The following is a 22,674-nucleotide window of genomic DNA, read 5'->3' as shown; positions in this document are numbered from 1 at the left end:
AAACCAGCAGTACTCTGGGCCTCCAGGAATTGAGTTTGACACCCTTGTACTAAGGTATTTTAGCAGAACCTACCTTGACTGAGACGTGTCCCAGAACCTACCTTGACTGAGACGTGTCCACTCCTCTTCTCTGTCTCCCCAAGCATGGCTGACAGGAGGGAGGACTTCCCACTCCCTACATGTCCCACCACAGCGACCAGAGACCCCTTCTTCACCCTCACGTTGATCCTTCTCAGGCAGGGAGGACCTTCCTTAGACCAGCCAAACGTACCACTGTCTATCACCACCCCATCACCATCTGGTAGGGGTATAGGGAGGGGAGAGTAAGATGTGGAGAGAGAGAGAGAGAGAGAGAGAGAGAGAGAGAGAGAGAGAGAGAGAGAGAGAGAGAGAGAGAGAGAGAGAGAGAGAGAGAGAGAGAGAGAGAGGGAGAGAGAGAGAGAGAGAGAGAGAGAGAGAGAGAGAGAGAGAGAGAGAGAGGGAGGTAGAGAGAGAGAGGGAGGTAGAGAGGGAGGTAGAGAGAGAGAGAGAGAGAGAGAGTGAGAGAGAGAGAGAGAGAGAGAGAGAGAGAGAGATGTAGTTTGTGTGTGTGTGTGAGTGTGTGAGTGTGAGTTCTCACCAGGGCTGTTTGGTTCTCTATCTACGTTGTCAGGCTTCAGCTCATCCTGGCACAGGAACTTTCCCAGACGCCTCAGAGAGACGATGGCCTGCACACACAAATACTATCATGAAAGATATTTCAAATGATTTTCAATCATCCGTTAATTATAAACGTTGCCAGGACAACATTGTTTTGTTTGGTCCCTTAGTGATGACATCACCATGGCGTGACCCCTGACTGACCTGCATTGTGGTGCTCATAGCGAATGGCAACTGGCTGAGGGGCATCTTCAGAATGTTGATGAGCGCCATGGAAACAAACACCTTCTGGGTGTCGAGGATGTTCTTGTCGTCAATGAGGACGTAGACGCCGAACATGGCGAACGCTATCTGTAGGAGCACAGGACATGGTTATGACAGCCTTATGAAGGGTTATGACATCCTTATGATAGGTTATTTAGCCTTATGTAGTCACAGCCTTACAGCCTTACAGGTCGGTGAACAACAGGTCAGGAAACAGGTTAGTACGACAGGTCGTAACTCACCAGAAAGGATGAGGAGTTGAAGGAGGCGAAGGAGATGGAGTAGAGGACCTGGGATCTCTTCAGGGCATTGAGTTCTTTCTCCCGGTACCCCAGAACCCTCTCCAGGAAGGCCCTTTCCCAGGCATAGAACTTCAGGATCTTAATCCCACTCAGGATCTCATTCATCAGTTTGATCCTGCTGTCTGTATAGCGCATCTGGACTTCCTGGGAACGACACCCACCCATCCGGGAACACAGAGTAGGGAATTAGTACGGAATATGGAATAAGGAATACAGAATAAAAATACTATATCCAGTTGAAGTTCATGTTTACTATAGAACATTTTTAGAAGAAATGTAGTCTATTTGTATTAAAGAGAATGAGTTCTTTATGACCTTATTAAAGAAAGGTTAGATAAATCAGGTCAATTACATCTGTACAGTTTTATGCAATAGAGGGTTTGCATGTACATTACAATAGCTTTAATACCCAATTACAAAGAGCAGTGTGGTTGGATGCTATGTTTCCTCATAGCATCCAACCACACTGCCGGTCCCCACAAGGAAAAATATTATTTTAGGCTTAGGGGTTAGGTCTAGGGTTAGGGTTACAATTAGGGTTAGGGTTACAATTAGGGTTAGGGTGTGGACCCTTGTGGCTCAGTTGGTGCAGCATTGCACTTGCAACGCCAGGGTTGTGGGTTCGATTGTTACGGGGGATGTATGCGCTCACTGCTGTAAGTCGCTCGTAAATGTTTAAGGTTAGGGGGTAAATTTAGGATTTTGAATGGGGAATCAGTTGTTTGGTCCTCACGAGGATAGTAAAACAAACGTGTGTGTGTGTGTGTGTGTGTGTGTGTGTGTGTGTGTTAACTGACCTGCAGCTTGCTCCTCATCTTGGCGATGAAGCCGTTGAGAGGAAAGATAAGGATCACCGTGGCGATGCCAGCTAGGGCTGACGGACCCAGACGCTGTTAGATACAGGAGAGGAGAGGGGTAAGAATAGTGTGTTCCGTGTGTGTGTGTGTGTGTGTGTGTGTGTGTGTGTGTGTGTGTGTGTGTACTTGTGTGTGTGTATCTACCTGCCACAGGAAGAAGAGACAGAGAACTATCTCGATGGGAGCCACCCACACAGCGTTGAAGTAGACTACCATGTCCATGAGCTTCTGAGTGTCGGCTGACACCAGGTTAACAATCTCTCCCACGGTACAGGACTGTCGCGCTGCACTGCTGATCACTAGAGACTACAGAGGGAGGGAGGAGGGGAGAGAGAGAGAGAGAGAGAGAGAGAGAGAGAGAGAGAGAGAGAGAGAGAGAGAGAGAGAGAGAGAGAGAGAGGTAATGATCTCTCCCACGGTAAAGGACCGTCGTGCTGCACTACTGATCACTAGAGACTACAGAGGGGAGGGAGAAACATGACAGTCACAAAATATGGGAACACGAAAATAACCACCATACCCTAGTCTAGTCGGGAGTCCATAGCAGTTGACCAGACTGCACAAACTCTAGACTAGATCCAATATTTGGACACTTGTGCAATTTCTATCTGAAGCCCTCCCCTGTGGGTCGGTGGGATATATAGTCGTCGCTTTGTATGTTGTCGTTTGATCATTCGTGTGTGTTTACTTCCTGTATAAAATGTGCAAATTGTATTAAATAATTTTTTCATTCAGCCTTGCTGCCATTGATACTCTGTAATGTAATAAAAAAAACGTTCTCTTTCTCTCCATACCTTCCTGTAGACCAGGCCCATGACAGCAGTCTTGACCCTCATTCCCACGGTGAAGCAGGAGTACATGTACTGGTGGTTGAACAGGGACTGGAGGCTGGACAGGAGGAACAACAGGAAGGCAAACATAAAGCCCTTCCACATGTCGCTGTCCCTGGTCACGCATGAACCCCAGGAGGAGGCTAGAGGTGGAGGAGAAAAACATGGTTTTTAATGACGCTGTGTTAGAGAGAGAAACTGAGAAACAGAGACACTTGAATCATTTGGGCTGTATACTGCTGCACCCCTGTTTTGAGGCACCAGGGTGCCATTTGGGACCCAGCCAGTGTTTTGTAGGGTGTGTAAATGAGGGTGCCATTTGGGAACCAGGTAGTGTTTTGGGTCCATACACTCTCTCCTGGGTCAACGTAGTGTGCTACATTTGATCAGGGTCCTCCTGACACTGTCTCCTGGGTCAACGTAGTGTGTTACATTTGATCAGGGTCAATACACTCTCTCCTGGTTCTCACCTGAGCACCTGTGGTATGGAGAACATGAAGGCGTCGTGGAAGATGATGAAGAGGGTCCCTTTGATGAAGAAAGGTCCGAAGCGCCGAGCCAGAACCCTGAAGAGACAGAACCCTGAGCTCTGATCCTGTCTCAGCTTCTTCAACAGCTGGATGTGTTCTGTCAGTGTAGGACCTGCAGGACGGGAGCCAGACAGACTACGCTCCTTTCTGTTGGAGGGAGGGGGGTGGGGGGAGAGAGAAAGAGAGAGGAGGTTAGATGGTAAACATATGGGTCTGCTCTGTCAGCTTAGTACCCATCGTATGAAGGGTGTAGTGTGTAGGTTGTAGTGTGCAGTGTGTAGGGTGTAGTGTGTAGGGTGTAGTGTGTAGGGTGTAGTGTGTAGGGTGTAGGGTGTAGTGTGTAGGGTGTAGTGTGTAGGGTGTAGTGTGTAGTGTGCAGTGTGTAGGGTGTAGTGTAGTAGTCTTACTGTTGTAGTTCAGTACACTCCCTGGCCCAGTCTTTCTCCAGGTCTGCTATGATACAGTCTGAAGAGTCTTCTTCTCTAAGACACCAGAGATCCTCTGCCTGCAGGGGAGTACGATAACCCCTAATAACCAACCTGAGAGAGGGGATGAGGGAGACGGGAGGAGGGGGGGAAGAGGAGGAGGGAGAAGAGAGGAGGGGGAGGGAGAAGGAGAGGGGGAGGAGGAGGAGGAGAGGGAGGAGGAGAGAGGAGGAGGAGGGAGAAGGAGAGGGGGAGGAGGAGGAGGGAGTAGAGAGGAGGAGGGAGGGAAGGAGGGAGGGAGGGAGTTTCCCCTATAATTACACATCTTATATCCATCATATATTGATTATTCAGTTTCCCCTATAATTACACATCTTATATCAATCATATATTGATTATTCAGTTTCCCCTATAATTACACATCTTATATCCATCATATATTGATTATTCAGTTTCCCCTATAATTACACATCGTATATCCATAAGTGTAACAATTGAAGGCAGTCTTACTCTCCAAACCACCAGAAGAGCATCTTAGATAGGAAAGAGGCGTCCTCCACTGGACAGGGGTTCTGTAGGGGATAACACACAGGGTCTTAGGCCCAGATTCATTCAAAGCACCTTCTTCCACTGTGAAAGCACCTTCTACCTCTGTGAAAGCACCTTCTACCACTGTGAAAGCACCTTCTACCACTGTGAAAGCACCTTCTACCTCTGTGAAAGCACCTTCTACCTCTGTGAAAGCACCTTCTACCACTGTGAAAGCACCTTCTACCACTGTGAAAGCACCTTCTACCACTGTGAAAGCACCTTCTACCACTGTGAAAGCACCTTCTACCTCTGTGAAAGCACCTTCTACCACTGTGAAAGCGTGTTTCACCACTGCGCACTGAGCTACCCACAATACGCCTTGTAAAGGGAATTTCTCCGACCTTCGTGGAGATCCCATTCATGATAAATGCTGCGGATGTCGGCTCAAGTGTAAATGGACCTTTATAAGGCACTTCCTACATGGCCTGGAGAAGAGCAGTGTGTTTGTCTGTCAATGCAGTCTGGATTGAGTCCTGGTCTTAGTGTCTTCATTCAACCCTGATTCTATTCAAATAAAGATATAAAGCTGACTACTAAAAACCCTTTCAGATTTCTAGCCTCACTCCTACTCCTACCTTTCTGTAGGTGTGTGTCTCTGTGCTGGGGGTCTACCTTTCTGTAGGTGTGTTTGTCTGTGCTGGGGGTCTACCTTTCTGTAGGTGTGTGTCTCTGTGCTGGGGGTCTACCTTTCTGTAGGTGTGTGTCTCTGTGTTGGGGGTCTACCTTTCTGTAGGTGTGTGTCTCTGTGCTGGGGGTCTACCTTTCTGTAGGTGTGTGTCTCTGTGCTGGGGGTCTACCTTTCTGTAGGTGTGTTTGTCTGTGCTGGGGGTCTACCTTTCTGTAGGTGTGTGTCTCTGTGCTGGGGGTCTACCTTTCTGTAGGTGTGTGTCTCTGTGCTGGGGGTCTACCTTTCTGTAGGTGTGTGTCTCTGTGCTGGGGGTCTACCTTTCTGTAGGTGTGTTTGTCTGTGTTGGGGTCTACCTTTCTGTAGGTGTGTTTGTCTGTGTTGGGGGTCTACCTTTCTGTAGGTGTGTTTGTCTGTGCTGGGGGTCTACCTTTCTCTAGGTGTGTGTCTCTGTGCTGGGGGTCTACCTTTCTGTAGGTGTGTTTGTCTGTGTTGGGGGTCTACCTTTCTGTAGGTGTGTGTCTCTGTGCTGGGGGTCTACCTTTCTGTAGGTGTGTTTGTCTGTGTTGGGGGTCTACCTTTCTGTAGGTGTGTTTGTCTGTGCTGGGTACCTTTCAGTAGGTGTGTTTGGCTGTGTTGGGGGTCTACCTTTCTGTAGGTGTGTTTGTCTGTGTTGGGGGTCTACCTTTCTCTAGGTGTGTGTCTCTGTGCTGGGGGTCTACCTTTCTGTAGGTGTGTTTGTCTGTGTTGGGGGTCTACCTTTCTGTAGGTGTGTTTGTCTGTGTTGGGGGTCTACCTTTCTGTAGGTGTGTTTGTCTGTGTTGGGGGTCTACCTTTCTGTAGGTGTGTTTGTCTGTGTTGGGGGTCTACCTTTCTCTAGGTGTGTGTCTCTGTGCTGGGGGTCTACCTTTCTGTAGGTGTGTTTGTCTGTGTTGGGGGTCTACCTTTCTGTAGGTGTGTTTGTCTGTGTTGGGGGTCTACCTTTCTGTAGGTGTGTGTCTCTGTGCTGGGGGTCTACCTTTCTGTAGGTGTGTTTGTCTGTGTTGGGGGTCTACCTTTCTGTAGGTGTGTTTGTCTGTGCTGGGTACCTTTCTGTAGGTGTGTTTGGCTGTGTTGGGGGTCTACCTTTCTGTAGGTGTGTCTCTGTGCTGGGGGTCTACCTTTCTGTAGGTGTGTGTCTCTGTGTTGGGGGTCTACCTTTCTGTAGGTGTGTTTGTCTGTGTTGGGGGTCTACCTTTCTGTAGGTGTGTTTGTCTGTGTTGGGGGTCTACCTTTCTCTAGGTGTGTGTCTCTGTGTTGGGGGTCTACCTTTCTGTAGGTGTGTGTCTCTGTGTTGGGGGTCTACCTTTCTGTAGGTGTGTTTGTCTGTGCTGGGGGTCTACCTTTCTGTAGGTGTGTTTGTCTGTGCTGTGGGTCTACCTTTCTGTAGGTGTGTTTGTCTGTGTCGGGGGTCTACCTTTCTCTAGGTGTGTGTCTCTGTGCTGGGGGTCTACCTTTCTGTAGGTGTGTTTGTCTGTGTTGGGGGTCTACCTTTCTGTAGGTGTGTTTGTCTGTGCTGGGTACCTTTCTGTAGGTGTGTTTGTCTGTGTTGGGGGTCTACCTTTCTGTAGGTGTGTGTCTCTGTGCTGGGGGTCTACCTTTCTGTAGGTGTGTTTGTCTGTGTTGGGGGTCTACCTTTCTGTAGGTGTGTTTGTCTGTGCTGGGGGTCTACCTTTCTGTAGGTGTGTGTCTCTGTGCTGGGGCGCTGGTCAGAGAAGCAGCTGAGGATGAGCAGGGTCAGCTGTAGGGAGAAGTAGACGAAGAATGCTGTGAAGCGCATCGCGTCTGTGAAGAACCCCTACAACACAGGAAGAGGGTGATTGGTTATTGACTGAATGTGAGAGAGGGTGATGGTGAGAGAGAGAGAGAGAGAGAGAGAGAGAGAGAGAGAGAGAGAGAGAGAGAGAGAGAGAGAGAGAGAGAGAGAGAGAGAGAGAGAGAGAGAGAGAGAGAGAGAGAGAGAGAGAGAGAGAGAGAGAGAGAGAGAGAGAGAGAGAGACACAGAGAGAGAGAGAGAGAGAGAGAGAGAGAGAGAGAGAGAGAGAGAGAGAGAGAGATTTTTAAAAATTAAATTACGAACCTAGTTGGTTTAGCCACGGAAAAAGACAGCAACCTTCCCGCTTGCCATGATTGGCTGAGATAATGAGTGGGCTGGACATGCCGAGAGATGAATTCGGATTGGTCTGCCATCTAGCACTCTTCTGTCCATAACATGAGCTGGTCAGTATGTGTAGGTAATCCTTCTAACCTGGCTTTTTTTTTTTTTATATCACGTAGTAGAACTGCATAAGTGTTGCTCACCAGTTTTCTGGAGGACCGAGTTTTGAAATCAGTGTAATTAGAGTATGATAGCTAAGGAGATGGAGAAAAATCTGACGTTTCATTGCAAATATGCAGACGGAGTCAAAAAGAGAACACACAGAAGGAAGTTGTGTAAATCACCTGTCTCCTGATTACATCTTCAAACTGAGGGCAACCATGGCAACCATGGCATCCGTGACAGAGAGGGAGAAGCGTCCATCCATGTATACGGGTAAGATAGTCTAGCTAGCTACATTTTCAGATATTACATGTTTTTTAATTTAGTCAGAAAGTCGTTTTAATTTCAAGTTAAAATGTACCGTTAGCTAGCTAGCTAACTTTAGCTGGCTGGCTAGCAAGCTAACGTTACATGTATGATCCGTGTAGTAATATTATTCATATCTCAGAGCCATTTGCATTGCTAGTTATAGCCAAATGTTAGCTAGCTAACATTGAACCTGGTTGGTTAGCTACCTGCAAATTCATGCAGGGTAGTAACGTTATGAGTTGGGATTATGGTTTAGCTAGCTAGCTACATGTCTAAACAAAATACTTTACTATCCAAGTAACTATTTCAATAGAATGTTTATGATGTCACTGGGACAACTGGTAAATTCGCTCTGGCTATCTACTCCGATTTCAGAGCACTCTCGTCTGAGTGTGCCAGAGTGCAGAATAACTGACGAATTTACGAACGCTCAACACCTGTTGAACATGGCCAGTGTCAGTAAACTTTGGCAAAAAAGCATACACCAACGCTCTGAATAACATAAAAACAGCCTAACCAGCTCTGCTAGGGTGAGTAAAATTGTCTGGAAGTAGCTAACCAACATTAGCCAGTTAGCTTGGGTGCTTGACTGCTGTTGTTAGGTCAGAACGCTCGGATAGTAAAAACCAACGTTTGTGTGTGTGTGTGTGTGTGTGTTACTCTGCGTACAGTGTAACTATCTTGTGTCCTGCTGAGACAGAAATAAGCAACATTCTCTTCTCTTTTTTTACTGGACCTATAGCCTGTTAGCCAAACTGGTTCATACTGGACCTATAGCCTGTAAGCCAAACTGGTTCCTACTGGACCTATAGCCTGTTAGCCAAACTGGTTCATACTGGACTTATAGCCTGTTAACCTAACTGGTTCCTACTGGACCTATAGCCTGTTAGCCAAACTGGTTCCTACTGGACTTATAGCCTGTTAGCCAAACTGGTTCCAACTAGACTTATAGCCTGTTAACCTAACTGGTTCCCACTGGACCTATAGCCTGTTAACCTAACTGGTTCCTACTGGACCTATAGCCTGTTAGCCAAACTGGTTCATACTGGACCTATAGCCTGTTAGCCAAACTGGTTCCTACTGGACCTATAGCCTGTTAACCTAACTGGTTCCGACTGGACCTATAGCCTGTTAGCCAAACTGTTTCCTACTGGACCTATAGCCTGTTAACCTAACTGGTTCCTACTGGACCTATAGCCTGTTAGCCAAACTGGTTCATACTGGACCTATAGCCTGTTAGCCAAACTGGTTCCTACTGGACCTATAGCCTGTTAGCCAAACGGGTTCATACTGGACTTATAGCCTGTTAGCCAAACTGGTTCCTACTGGACCTATAGCCTGTTAGCCAAACTGGTTCCTACTGGACCTATAGCCTGTTAACCTAACTGGTTCCTACTGGACCTATAGCCTGTTAACCTAACTGGTTCCTACTGGACCTATAGCCTGTTAACCTAACTGGTTCCTACTGGACCTATAACCTGTTAGCCAAACTGGTTCCTACTGGACCTTTAGCCTAACTGGTTCCTACTGGACCTATAGTCTGTTAACCTAACTGGTTCCTACTGGACCTATAGCCTGTTAACCTAACTGGTTCATACTGGACCTATAGCCTGTTAGCTTAACTGGTTCATACTGGACCTATAGCCTGTTAGCCAAACTGGTTCCGACTGGACCTATAGCCTGTTAGCCAAACTGTTAACCTAACTGGTTCCGACTGGACCTATAGCCTGTTAGCCAAACTGTTTCCTACTGGACCTATAGCCTGTTAACCTAACTGGTTCCTACTGGACCTATAGCCTGTTAACTTAACTGGTTCCTACTGGACCTATAGCCTGTTAACCTAACTGGTATCCTACTGGACCTATAGCCTGTTAGCCTAACTGGTTCTGCATTCAACAACGCTAGGTTGTTTGTGCATGTTTGTGTGTGTTAAACCAAGCACGTCAGCCACCTCAACCACGCAATGCATCTACTATAACAGATTTGATGTGTTACCTCAATGAACCCAATGAACCCTGGGACTAGACTAACCCGCCCATGACAAACAGAAAGTAATTACACACCCAAGCCCTCCATATGCCACACATATACTGTAGATAATGCATAGAGTGTCTTTGTGAGATTTAGGGCCATATTTGTGTGAGGGAACCAGATGTTGATTGCTGTCTGTGTTGGCGTAAAGAGGGGGTGACACAGCAGGAGACGGATGGAGGAGAATGTGGCTTCTGCTATCTGCCTGGAAAAGCCTCCGCTGCCCTCAGCGCGATAGACATTTAGACCTCAGACACACACACGCACGCGCACGCGCACACGCACATTCACACAGTGTACACACGCACACACACCTCTTCTATAATCTGCTGTATGTTGGCTCTGAGAGGAACGAGGGAGCAGACCACTGCCAGAGTCCAGAAGAGGAAGAGAAGAATGGAAGAACGGCATCCCTTCATCCTCTCCCACTGGATCACACACACCGCCAGGAGCTGGGGAGAGAGAAGGAGGAGAGGGAGAGAGATGAGATGAAGAGATGGAGAGATTGACCAGAAGAGATTGACCAGAAGAGATTGGCCAGAAGAGATTGACCAGAAGAGATTGACCAGAAGAGATTGACCAGAAGAGATTGACCAAAAGAGATTGACCAGAAGAGGTTGGCCAGAAGAGATTGACCAGAAGAGATTGGTGCAAATAAAACCACCCGCAGGCCAAATAAAACCACCCGCAGGCCAAATAAAACCACCCGCGGGCCAAATTAAACCACTCGCGGGCCAAATTAAACCACCCGCGGGCCAAATTAAACCACCCGCGGGCCAAATAAAACCACCCGCGGGCCGCCAGTTGGGGAACTCCCTGCTGTATTGGTTTATGTCTGGAAGGCAGTGCTAGAACCAGACCTGGGTTCAAATACCGTTTGAAATCATTTCAAATACTTCATCTGTGCTTGATTGAGTTTGCCTGGCTTAATGTTCCAATAGAATAGTCCCAAAACTACAAATCCCACCCATTAAGAACTCCAATCAGGCTAGAGCAAAAGCTAAAACTATTTGAAAGATTCTATATAATAGTATGCAGGTCTAGCTATAACCCTCAGTCTATTGGTTAGCTGAGTTTCTGCTAAAAGACGTGTAACTGAGGACTTGGTGGACTGTACATTCTGTAGGTTAGGTTATACTTTATCAAATCAAATGTTATTTGTCAAATACGCGTGTTTAGCAGATGTTATAGCGGGTGTAGCGAAATGCTTGTACTTCTAGCTCCGACAGTGCAGTAATATCTTTATGTGTTCGCCCCGTGTGCTGGGAAGGACACAGATGACAAGACAGAGGATCACAGTGGAGGAGGTTTAATGACGCTGAACAGCACAGCAACAGTGGACGTAGTACATGGGCGGGGCTCTTTAAGGCTTTGATTGACAGATATCTGCAAGTACAGACACTGGCCTTGGCGGCTAACACACAACTACTAACTTGTGGGAAGACACAGGATGGCTGCAACTCTGTGATTTGACTTCTCTCACTTCCCTTCAGCTGCATCTTCTTGTCTTAGCAGGAGATCACCCAGCATCCACTTCAGCGGTAGAGGCAGAGCAACAGCTCTGACATGATGAACTAACTTCACTGATATGATGAACTAACTTCTCTGATATGATGAACTAACTTCACTGATATGATGAACTAACTTCACTGATATGATGAACTAACTTCACTGACATGATGAACTAACTTCACTGATATGATGAACTAACTTCTCTGACATGATGAACTAACTTCACTGACATGATGAACTAACTTCACTGACATGATGAACTAACTTCACTGATATGATGAACTAACTTCACTGATATGATGAACTAACTTCACTGATATGATGAACTAACTTCTCTGATATGATGAACTAACTTCACTGATATGATGAACTAACTTCTCTGATATGATGAACTAACTTCTCTGATATGATGAACTAACTTCACTGATATGATGAACTAACTTATCTGATATGATGAACTAACTTCACTGATATGATGAACTAACTTCTCTGATGTGATGAACTAACTTATCTGATATGATGAACTAACTTCACTGACATGATGAACTAACTTCTCTGATATGATGAACTAACTTCTCTGATATGATGAACTAACTTCACTGATATGATGAACTAACTTCTCTGATATGATGAACTAACTTCTCTGATATGATGAACTAACTTCACTGATATGATGAACTAACTTCTCTGATATGATGAACTAACTTCTCTGATATGATGAACTAACTTCTCTGATATGATGAACTAACTTCACTGATATGATGAACTACTATTACTTCACAGTCTTTCCTACAAGATCTCTGTTAGGTATCTGGTGTTCCTGTGTTTTAAAAAGCTCTCAGTTTGGTATCTTTTCTGTGTGTGTGTGTGTGTGTGTCTTTATAAAGCTCCCTAACTGTACGTGTTATACTGTGGTGTCTTCAGCACCAACCACGGCTATGGATAGTTCACAGTTTATGTTGTCTGTCTGTGTCTGTTTCCCTAACTGATAGGACCTTGTCCCTGACACACTTGGCTCCGACTCAGGGTTCAGTTTGTCAGGGTGGTCGTAGTTCAGTATAGTGTCTGAGTACAGTAGGCAGGTTATTTTGGGGGAGTTGTGTTGAAACGAGCTCTCCTTCTAGCTCTCTCTCTCTCCTTCTCTCTCTGTCTCTCTGCCTACCTTTTTCTCTCTATATATACTTTTCTCTCCATGACTACCTTTAGATCTCTCTCTCCCTCATTCCCTCTCTCTCTCTCCCTCTTCATCCCTCCCTCCCTCCCTCCCTCCCTCCCTCCCTCTCCTTACCATAGTAAGGCTGCGTATAACAGGGCTAAGCAGGAAGACCATGTGTTGGTGTATCTCTGCACTCCTCTCCACCAACAGGTAGAAAACCTCTAGGAAGCCAAAGGATGCCAAACACAGACCCAGCACCTACAGAGAGGGGACAGGAGTTAGTTTAAACACACACAATGAGGGGGGGGGGGGGGATTATAAACAAACACGGTATTCTTCCTAGGATCAATAAATATCCTGATCAGTATGTAGATGTAATATGTTCTGTCAGCGTCTGCTAAATGACTAAAATGTAAATGTAAATATGTTCTGTCATATGGTAGCAGGATATAGATGTAATATGGTAGCAGGATATAGATGTAATATGTCAGATGGTAGAAGGATATAGATGTAATATGTCAGATGGTAGCAGGATATAGATGTAATATGGTAGCAGAATATAGATGTAATATGTCAGATGGTAGCAGGATATAGATGTAATATTTTCTGTCAGATGGTAGCAGGATATAGATGTAATATGTCAGATGGTAGCAGGATATAGATGTAATATGTCAGATGGTAGCAGGATATAGATGTAATATGTCAGATGGTAGCAGGATATATATGTAATATGTCAGATGGTAGCAGGATATAGATGTAATATGTCAGATGGTAGCAGGATATAGATGTAATATGTCAGATGGTAGCAGGATATAGATGTATTTTCTGTTGGTTGTTTGTAATTGATTTGTATTATTTTGGTTTTCCACTAAAACAGGAGGAGAAAGGACTACCTACTTCTACTGAAGACCAGTCACACAACCCAGTCACTAACTGGAAAGGCTATGTTGTTGTCAAATGAACTGATCTGTCAACCCAGTCAGCAACACTGGTTATAATGCAGTTATACTGACTGGGAAGGCTGTGTTGTTGTCAAATGAACTGATCTGTCAACCCAGTCAGCAACACTGGTTATAATGCAGTTATACTCACTGGGAAGACTGTGTTGAAACGAACTGATCTGTCAACCCAGTCAGCAACACTGGTTATAATGATGTTATACTCACTGGGAAGACTGTGTTGAAACTAACTGATCTGTCAACCCAGTCAGCAACACTGGTTATAATGATGTTATACTCACTGGGAAGACTGTGTTGAAACTAACTGATCTGTCAACCCAGTCAGCAACACTGGTTATAATGATGTTATACTGACTGGGTAGACTGTGTTGAAACTAACTGATCTGTCAACCCAGTCAGCAACACTGGTTATAATGATGTTATACTCACTGGGAAGGCTGTGTTGTTGTCAAATGAACTGATCTGTCAACCCAGTCAGCAACACTGGTTATAATGATGTTATACTCACTGGGAAGGCTGTGTTGAAACTAACTGATCTGTCAACCCAGTCAGCAACCCTGGTTATAATGATGTTATACTCACTGGGAAGGCTGTGTTGAAACGAACTGATCTGTCAACCCAGTCAGCAACCCTGGTTATAAGGATGTTATACTGACTGGGAAGACTGTGTTGAAACTAACTGATCTGTCAACCCAGTCAGCAACACTGGTTATAAGGATGTTATACTGACTGGGAAGGCTGTGTTGAAACTAACTGATCTGTCAACCCAGTCAGCAACACTGGTTATAATGATGTTATACTCACTGGGAAGGCTGTGTTGAAACTAACTGATCTGTCAACCCAGTCAGCAACACTGGTTATAATGATGTTATACTCACTGGGAAGGCTGTGTTGAAACTAACTGATCTGTCAACCCAGTCAGCAACACTGGTTATAATGATGTTATACTCACTGGGAAGGCTGTGTTGAAACTAACTGATCTGTCAACCCAGTCAGCAACACTGGTTATAATGATGTTATACTCACTGGGAAGACTGTGTTGAAACTAACTGATCTGTCAACCCAGTCAGCAACCCTGGTTATAATGATGTTATACTCACTGGGAAGGCTGTGTTGAAACTAACTGATCTGACTTTCTCTTGAATTCATATGATGTGACAGCAGGAGAGGGTTGGGCTCCTGTTACACACTGTCTTCAGTAGACAACATGTAAAGCAACATGTGATAACATTAAACTGTGAAAACATGTTTTTTTCTGTAAGGGGTGTGTCCGAGTGTGTGTCTGTGTGTGTGTGTCGGTGTGTGTCGGTGTGTGTGTGTGTGTGTGTCGGTGTGAAACAGACACTCACAGTCTTGGCACAGCAGAGGCTGGTCAGAGAGATGCCACCCTGGTCAGTGAACCAGAGGTAGACCAGGTAGAGAGGACCGCAGGACCACAGGTACATACAGGGGAACCACACCAGGACTGTATGCTGGAAACACTGGGTCAGGTCTGGGTGGGGGGTGTACCAGGTCAGGTTCCAGTCCTAAAAGAGCGAGAGGGAGGGATAGAGGGATGGAGGGAGAGAGGGATGGAGGGAGAGAGGGATGGAGGGAGAGAGGGATGGAGGGAGAGAGAGGAGAGTGTTAGAGAATGTGACAGACAAATGGAAGCGTTGGGTCAGCTCTGGGTGGGGGGCGTACCAGGTCAGGTTCCAGTCTTAAGAGATTTAATTGTCACATACACCAGCTGGTGCAGTGTAATGTGTTGTTTTACAGGGTCAGCCATAGTAGTATGATAGGTCCAGTGTAATGTGGTGTTTTACAGGGTCAGCCATAGTAGTATGATAGGTGCAGTGTAATGTGTTGTTTTACAGGGTCAGCCATAGTAGTATGATAGGTGCAGTGTAATGTGTTGTTTTTACAGGGTCAGCCATAGTAGTATGATAGGTGCAGTGTAATGTGTTGTTCTACAGGGTCAGCCATAGTAGTATGATAGGTGCAGTGTAATGTGTTGTTTTACAGGGTCAGCCATAGTAGTATGATAGGTGCAGTGTAATGTGTTGTTTTACAGGGTCAGCCATAGTGGAATGATAGGTGCAGTGTAATGTGGTGTTTTACAGGGTCAGCCATAGTAGTATGATAGGTGCAGTGTAATGTGTTGTTTTACAGGGTCAGCCATAGTAGTATGATAGGTGCAGTGTAATGTGTTGTTTTACAGGGTCAGCCATAGTATTACAGTGCTCCTGGTGCAAATTAGGGTTAAGTGCCTTTTCACCTTGCCAGCCCAGGTATTCGAACCAGTAACCTTTCAGTTACTGGCCCAACTGTCGCCCTAGGATATAGATATGTAATATAATAGAGAGGTAGGTAGGGATAGATGGACAGGTAGGGTCTGTGTCCGTCTTCCTCTCACTCTCTATCTCTCTCCTTCTCTCTCATTTTTACATTTTAGTCATTTAGCAGACGCTCTTATCCAGAGCGACTTACAGTTAGTGAGTGCATACATTATATATATATATTTTCATACTGGCCCCCCGTGGGAATCGAACCCACAACCCTGGCGTTGCAAACGCCATTCCCTCCCCTACCCCGGACGACGCTGGGCCAATTGTGCGCCACCCCATGAGTCTCCCGGTCGCGGCCGGCTAAGACAGAGCCTGGATTCGAACCAGGATTTCTAGTGGCACAGCTAGAGATGACCACTGCGCCACTCGGGAGGCCTCTCCTCTCCTTCTCTCTCCTCTCCTTCTCCACCTCTCTCCTCTCCTCTCCTCTCCTTCTCTCGCTCTTTCTCTCCTCTCCATCTGTCTCCTCTCCTTCTCTCTCTCTCCTTCTCCATCTCCTTCTCCATCTCCATCTCTCTCCTCTCATCTCCTCTCCTCTCTCTCTCTTCTCCTTCTCTCTCACTCTCCTCTTCTTATCCATCTCTCTCCTCTCTATTTCTCCATCTCTCTCCTCTCCTTCTCTCTCTCCTCTCCTACTCCATCTCTCTCCTCTCCCTCTCTCTCTCTCTCTCTCTCCTCTCCTTCTCTCTCTCTCCTTCCATCTCTCTCCTCTCTCTCTCTCTCCTCTCCATCTCTCTCCTCTCCTTCTCTCTCCTCTCTTTCTCTCTCTCTCTCTCCTCTCCTTCTCTCTCCTCTCCATCTCTCTCTTCTCCTTCTCTCTCTCTCTCTCCTCTCCTTCTCCAGAGCCCAGACTGTATACCAGCAGTAACTCCAAACCCAACCAGTAAATATAGTAGTGATAATTATGTCAAGATTTCTTCTAGCCCAAACCTCCAGCTCAGATTTGAACTTCACTACAGTTTCCTCTGCAGCCCATAGACCTTCTCTAGGTCTAAACATTTAAACATTTACATTATTTAGCAGACGCTCTTATCCAGAGCGACTTACAGTTAGTGAGTGCATACATTTTTCATACTGGCCCCCCGTGGGAATCAAACCCACAACCCTGGCGTTGCAAGCGCCATGCTCTACCAACTGAGCTACAGGAGGCCCAACTAATGTTCCCCAAAATGGTAGATGAGCACCCATCCAATGCTAAATCCTTCCTGGGTTGTGGCATCTGGTCTAGACACATACAGTTGAAGTCGGAAGTTTACATACACCTTAGCCAAATACATTTAAACTCAGTTTTTCACAATTCCTGACATTTAATCCTAGTAAAAATTCCCTGTCTTACGTCAGTTAGGATCACCACTTCATTTTAAGAATGTGAAATGTCAGAATAATAGTAGAGAGAATGATTTATTTCAGCTTTTATTTCTTTCATCACATCCCAGTGGGTCAGAAGTTTACATGCACTCAATTAGTATTTGGTAGCATTGCCTTTGAATTGTTTAACTTGGGTCAAACGTTTCGGGTAGCCTTCCACAAGCTTCCCACAATAAGTTGGGTGAATTTTGGCCTTATTCCTCCTGACAGAGCTGGTGTAACTGAGTCAGGTTTGTAGGCCTCCTTGCTCGCACACACTTTTTCAGTTCTGCCCACACATTTTCTATAGGATTGAGGTCAGGGCTTTGTGATGGCCACTTCAATACCTTGACTTTGTTGTCCTTAAGCCATTTTGCCACAGCTTTGAAAGTATGCTTGGGGTCATTGTCCATTTGGAAGACCCATTTGCGACCAAGCTTTAACTTCCTGACTGATGTCTTGAGATGTTGCTTCAATATATCCACATAATTTTCCTTCCTCATGATGCCATCTATTTATGAAGTGCACCAGACCCTCCTGCAGCAAAGCACCCCCACAGCATGACGCTGCCACCCCCGTGCTTCACGGTTGGGATGGTGTTCTTCGGCTTGCAAGCGACCCCCTTTTTCCTCCAAACATAACGATAGTCATTATGGGCAAACAGTTCTATTTTTATTTCATCAGACCAGAGGACATTTCTCCAAAAAGCACGATCTTTGTCCCCATGTGCAGTTGCAAGCCGTAGTCTGGCTTTTTCATGGTGGTTTTGGAGCAGTGGCTTCTTCCTTGCTGAGCGGCCTTTCAGGTTATGTCGATATAGGACTCGTTTTACTGTGGATATAGATACTTTTGTACCTGTTTCCTCCAGCATCTTCACAAGGTCCTTTGCTGTTGTTCTGGGATTGATTTGCACTTTTCGCACCAAAGTACATTAATTTCAAGGAGACAGAACGCGTCTCCTTCCTGAGCGGTATGACGGCTGCGTGGTCCCATGGTGCTTATACTTGCGTACTATTGGTTGTACAGATGAACGTGGAAATTGCTCCCAAAGATGAACCAGACTTGTGGAGGTCTACAATTGTTTTTCTGAGGTCTTTGCTGATTTATTTTCATTTTCCCATGATGTCAAGCAAAGAGGCACTGAGTTTGAAGGTAGGCCTTGAAATACATCCACAGGTACACCTCCAATTGACTCAAATTATGTCAATTAGCCTATCAGAAGCTTCTAAAGCCATGACATAATTTTTTGGAATTTTCCAAGCTGTTTAAAGGCACAGTCAACTTAGTGTATGTAAACTTCTGACCCACTGGAATTGTGATACAGTGAATTATAAGTGAAATAATCTGTCTGTAAACAATTGTTGGAAAAATTACTTGTCCTAACCCACTTGCCAAAACTATAGTTTGTTAACAAGAAATTTGTGGAGTGGTTGAAAAACGAGTTTTAATGACTCCAACCAAAGTGTATGTAAACTTCCGACTTCAACTGTATAAATAAAAATTAGCTAGCTAGCTAACGTTAGTTATATGTCAGGGAATGTGATCCCTGCTGGGAGTGAACCCACAACCTTGGCCACGCATGACCACACCCCAGACCCCATGGTTTTCCTTACTTTGTGGCTCACAAGACACAAGACAGCTCTTTGGGAAGCTTTAAAATTGGGAAAACAATTTTGGGACCCGCGGTTTGCTTCAGAGAAGCTTCCTTTTCCTCATCTCTCAACCCGCAATGATAGTGCAGGAAAACAATGTTTGCGTCCCAAATGGCACCATATTCTCTATAAGCCTTGGTTAAAAGTAGTGCACTACATGTGACCTGGATCCTGGTCTAAAGAAGTGCACTACATAGGCAATAGGGTGCCATTTAGGACGCCAGCATTGTTTGAGAACCACTGTTCGTCTCCTAAATACAGGTCTTGTGTTTAGCGTGTTGAATCACGGCGCTTCAAATCCCAAAACCTCATCAGAGTCCCTGACAGACTGGTTCTTCTTCTGTGGGATCACTGGGGCTACGTCCCAGATGACTACGCAGTGCACTACCTTTGCCCACATAGAAAGTGCCCTATATAGGTGGGCGGGCAAAGGTCAAAAGTAGTGCGCTACATAAGGAATAGAGTGCCATGTCAGACGCACCCTGGGAAATTGGATGAAACCACACGGAACCAGACAGTTACCAACAACAACAACAACAGTTTAAAATGATTGTGTGAGTACGTTTCAGAAGACTGTCCACAACCTACTGCCTCATGACTGTCTCTGTCTTCAATAAGCTTCTAACATTATACAAGACTACATCTCTTGACTGTCTCTGTATTCAATAAGCTTCTAACATTATACAAGACTACATCTCTTGACTGTCTCTGTATTCAATAAGCTTCTAACATTATACAAGACTACATCTCTTGACTGTCTCTGTATTCAATAAGCTTCTAACATTATACAAGACTACATCTCTTGACTGTCTCTGTATTCAATAAGCTTCTAACATTATACAAGACTACATCTCTTGACTGTCTCTGTATTCAATAAGCTTCTAACATTATACAAGACTACATCTCTTGACTGTCTCTGTATTCAATAAGCTTCTAACGTTATTCAAGACTACAGCTCTTGTAAACGAAGAGAGATAAACACACAGAGAGAAGAGAGACAGAAGAGATAAAGAGAGAGAGAGAGTGAGAGAGAGAGAGAGAGAGAGAGAGAGAGAGAGAGAGAGAGAGAGAGAGAGAGAGAGAGAGAGAGAGAGAGATAAAGAGAGAGAGAGAGAGAGGGACATTGGAAAGAATTAACAAAAAAACTGCGCAAACTAGAATAGTATTTGGCCCTAAACAGAGAGTTCACAGTGGCAGAATACCTGACCACTGTGACTGACCCAAGCTTAAGGAAAGCTTTGACTATTGTAGCGGTTTCAGGGGTTGTGTTGTGAATGGACGTTATGTGCCTGCAAGGTTTCTTTGTTTTTTGGCTGACAGGAACACGGACAGCCAGGCGACGTATTCACCCAGAGGCTGGACCATGGACAGCTCCTGGGAAACTTCTAGACTGCAGCAGAGCAGCCACACCTGTCTCCAGTCATAATTAGAGCCAAACTGCAGACAGGTGAAACCAATCAGTCTCTACTTTAACCGCGCCCTTGGTTTGGTTTTCTTTCTTTGTCTTTGTTTTGACCCCGGCAGGTGAAGGAGCAGGAGGCTATGGGAGGAGCAGAGCGTACGGAAGGAAAAGGAGGCTTTAAAAGACTAAAGGAAAATAGGCTTACAAGAAGAATTGAACTCCCCCCAAAGACAAATCTTGGAGGACCTTCCACGGGTAGCGAAGTATTTACTTTGTTTGTTTTGGGTATGATTTGTCAAGAACGCTGCCAAAGCTTGATCATAATAAACAGGTTTAACCGTTTACTTGGACTTGTGTTGTGTGTGTAAACCCTGCCTTGCAAAGAACCCGGCCCTGAAACCGCTACACTATATAAAGACTCAGTGAGCATAAGAGAAGAGAGGGAAGAGAGAGAAGAGAGGAGTGGCCTTCTAGCCACTGCCGCATCACATCTCATCATTCCATTTGTTTTGTCTTGTCTATTACACACACCTGGTTCATATCCCCTCATTAGTACGTGTATAAGTGTTCCCTCTGCCCCCCTTGTTCTTGTGGGTGATTGTTTAGTGTGAGGAGAGTGTAGCTTGGTTGAGCTCAGTGTATTTTGTATTGCCGGGGTATATTTTCCCCGTGTGCCTGTTTGGTTCCAGTGCGTCTGTTTTGCGCACTGGACTGTTTGACGCAATTCTGCTTAACTCTGTATTCCGGAATAAACTCTGTATTCTGTGATTTACCCTCCTGCGCCTGACTCCTTCAAATCACCCATCGAAGAGAGGGAAGAGAGAAGAGAGAGAAGGAAGAGAGAAGAGAGGGAAGGAAGAGAGAAGAGAGGGAAGAGAAACCGCTACACTATGTACAGACTCAGTGAGCATAGCATTGCTATTGAGAAAGGCCGCCGTAGGCAGACCTGGCTCTCAAGAGAAGACAGGCTATGTGCACACTGCCCACAAAATGAGGTGGAAACTGAGCTGCACTTCCTAACCTCCTACCAAATGTATGACCATATTAGAGACACATATTTCCCTCAGATTACACAGAACCACAAAGAATTTGAAAACAAACCCAATTTTGATAAACTCCCATATCTATTGGGTGAAATACCACAGTGTGCCATCACAGCAGCAAGATTTGCGACCTGTTGCCACAAGAAAAGGGCAACCAGTGAAGAACAAACACCATTGTAAATACAACCCATATTTATGTTAATTTATTTTCCCTTTTGTTCTTTAACTATTTGCACATTGTTATAACACTGTATATAGACATAATATGACATTTGTAATGTCTTTATTCTTTTGGAACTTTTGTGAGTGTAATGTTTACTGTTAATTTTTTATTGTTTATTTCACTTTTGTTTAAATTATTTTACTTGCTTTGGCAATGTAAACATGTTTCCCATGTCAATAAAGCCCTTAAATTGAATTGAGAGAAGAGAGAGAGAAAGTTGCTGGCCAAATAATTAACATTGCCTTCACTCACCTTGTGAAACACACAGAAGATCAGTGATTCTCTCTCGCTCTCTCTCTCTCTCTCAGTTCAATTTAAGGGCTTTATTGGCATGGGAAACATGTTTACATTGCCAAAGCAAGTAAAATAATTTAAACAAAAGTGAAATAAACAATAACAAATTAACAGTAAACATTACACTCACAAAAGTTCCAAAAGAATAAAGACATTACAAATGTCATATTATGTCTATATACAGTGTTATAACAATGTGCAAATAGTTAAAGTACAAAAGGGAAAATAAATAAACATAAATATGGGTTGTATTTACAATGGTGTTTGTCACAAATCTTGCTGCTGTGATGGCACACTGTGGTATTTCACCCAATAGATATGGGAGTTTATCAAAACTGGGTTTGTTTTTTTTGAAAACTTTGTGGGTCTGTGTAATCTGAGGGAAATATCTCTCTCTCTCTCTCTGTCTCTGTCTCTGTCTCTCTGTCTCTCCTCTCTCTCTCTCTCCTCTCTCTCTCTCCCACTCTCTCCTCTCTCTCTTTCTTTCTCTCTCTCTCCCTCCTCTCTCTCTGTCGCTCTCTCTCCACTCTCTCTCTCCTTCTCTCTCTCTCTCTCCTCTCTCTCCCACTCTCTCCTCTCTCTTCCACTCTCTCTCCTCTCTCTCTCTTCTCTTTCTCTCCGTCACTCTCTATCTCCTTCTCTCTCTCTCCTTCTCTCTCTCTCTCCTCTCTCTCGCTCTCTCCTCTCTCTCTCTCCTGTCTCTCTCTTTCTGTCTCTCTCTATCTCTCTCTCTCTCTCTCTCTCTCTCTCCTCTAATCTCTCTCTCTCCTCTCTCTCTCTCTCCCTCTCCTTCTCTCTCTCTCTCGCTCTCTCTCTCCTATCTCTCTCTCCTCTCTCTCTCTCTCTCTCTCTCTCTCTCTCTCCCTCTCTCTCTCTCTCTCTCTCTCTCTCTCTCTCTCTCTCTCTCTCTCTCTCTCTCCTCTCGCTCTCTCTCTCCTCTCTCTCTATCCCTCTTCCTTCCTCCCTTCTTCCCCTCTCCCTTTCTTAAAGTATAGATCCTGTGCATACTGTTCCAAAATGTGTCCTAGTGTGTGTTGGGCATGGCTCAGAGTGTCTA

At 45.1% G+C, this 22,674-nt stretch overlaps 1 protein-coding gene across 1 annotated transcript in view; it reads right to left on the bottom strand.

Moving 5' to 3' along the window:
- Nucleotides 1–14,774, bottom strand: part of LOC121550559 (multidrug resistance-associated protein 1-like) — an 87,167-nt gene extending 72,393 nt beyond the window's left edge. The window contains 15 exon segments of the mRNA XM_045210693.1: nt 102–298; nt 620–707; nt 844–990; nt 1,146–1,349; nt 2,003–2,095; nt 2,207–2,368; nt 2,857–3,006; nt 3,008–3,035; nt 3,363–3,569; nt 3,830–3,961; nt 4,358–4,419; nt 6,775–6,900; nt 10,017–10,154; nt 12,503–12,628; nt 14,679–14,774. Coding sequence (XP_045066628.1) covers nt 102–298; nt 620–707; nt 844–990; nt 1,146–1,349; nt 2,003–2,095; nt 2,207–2,368; nt 2,857–3,006; nt 3,008–3,035; nt 3,363–3,569; nt 3,830–3,961; nt 4,358–4,419; nt 6,775–6,900; nt 10,017–10,154; nt 12,503–12,628; nt 14,679–14,774 — 1,956 coding nt within the window.
- Nucleotides 14,775–22,674: the final 7,900 nt, after the last annotated feature.

Source organism: Coregonus clupeaformis, chromosome 35 (genome assembly GCF_020615455.1).
Source record: "Coregonus clupeaformis isolate EN_2021a chromosome 35, ASM2061545v1, whole genome shotgun sequence".
NCBI lineage: Eukaryota > Metazoa > Chordata > Actinopteri > Salmoniformes > Salmonidae > Coregonus > Coregonus clupeaformis.
Note: the sequence above shows the minus strand (reverse complement) of the source record. Positions and strands in the feature narration are given on the sequence as shown.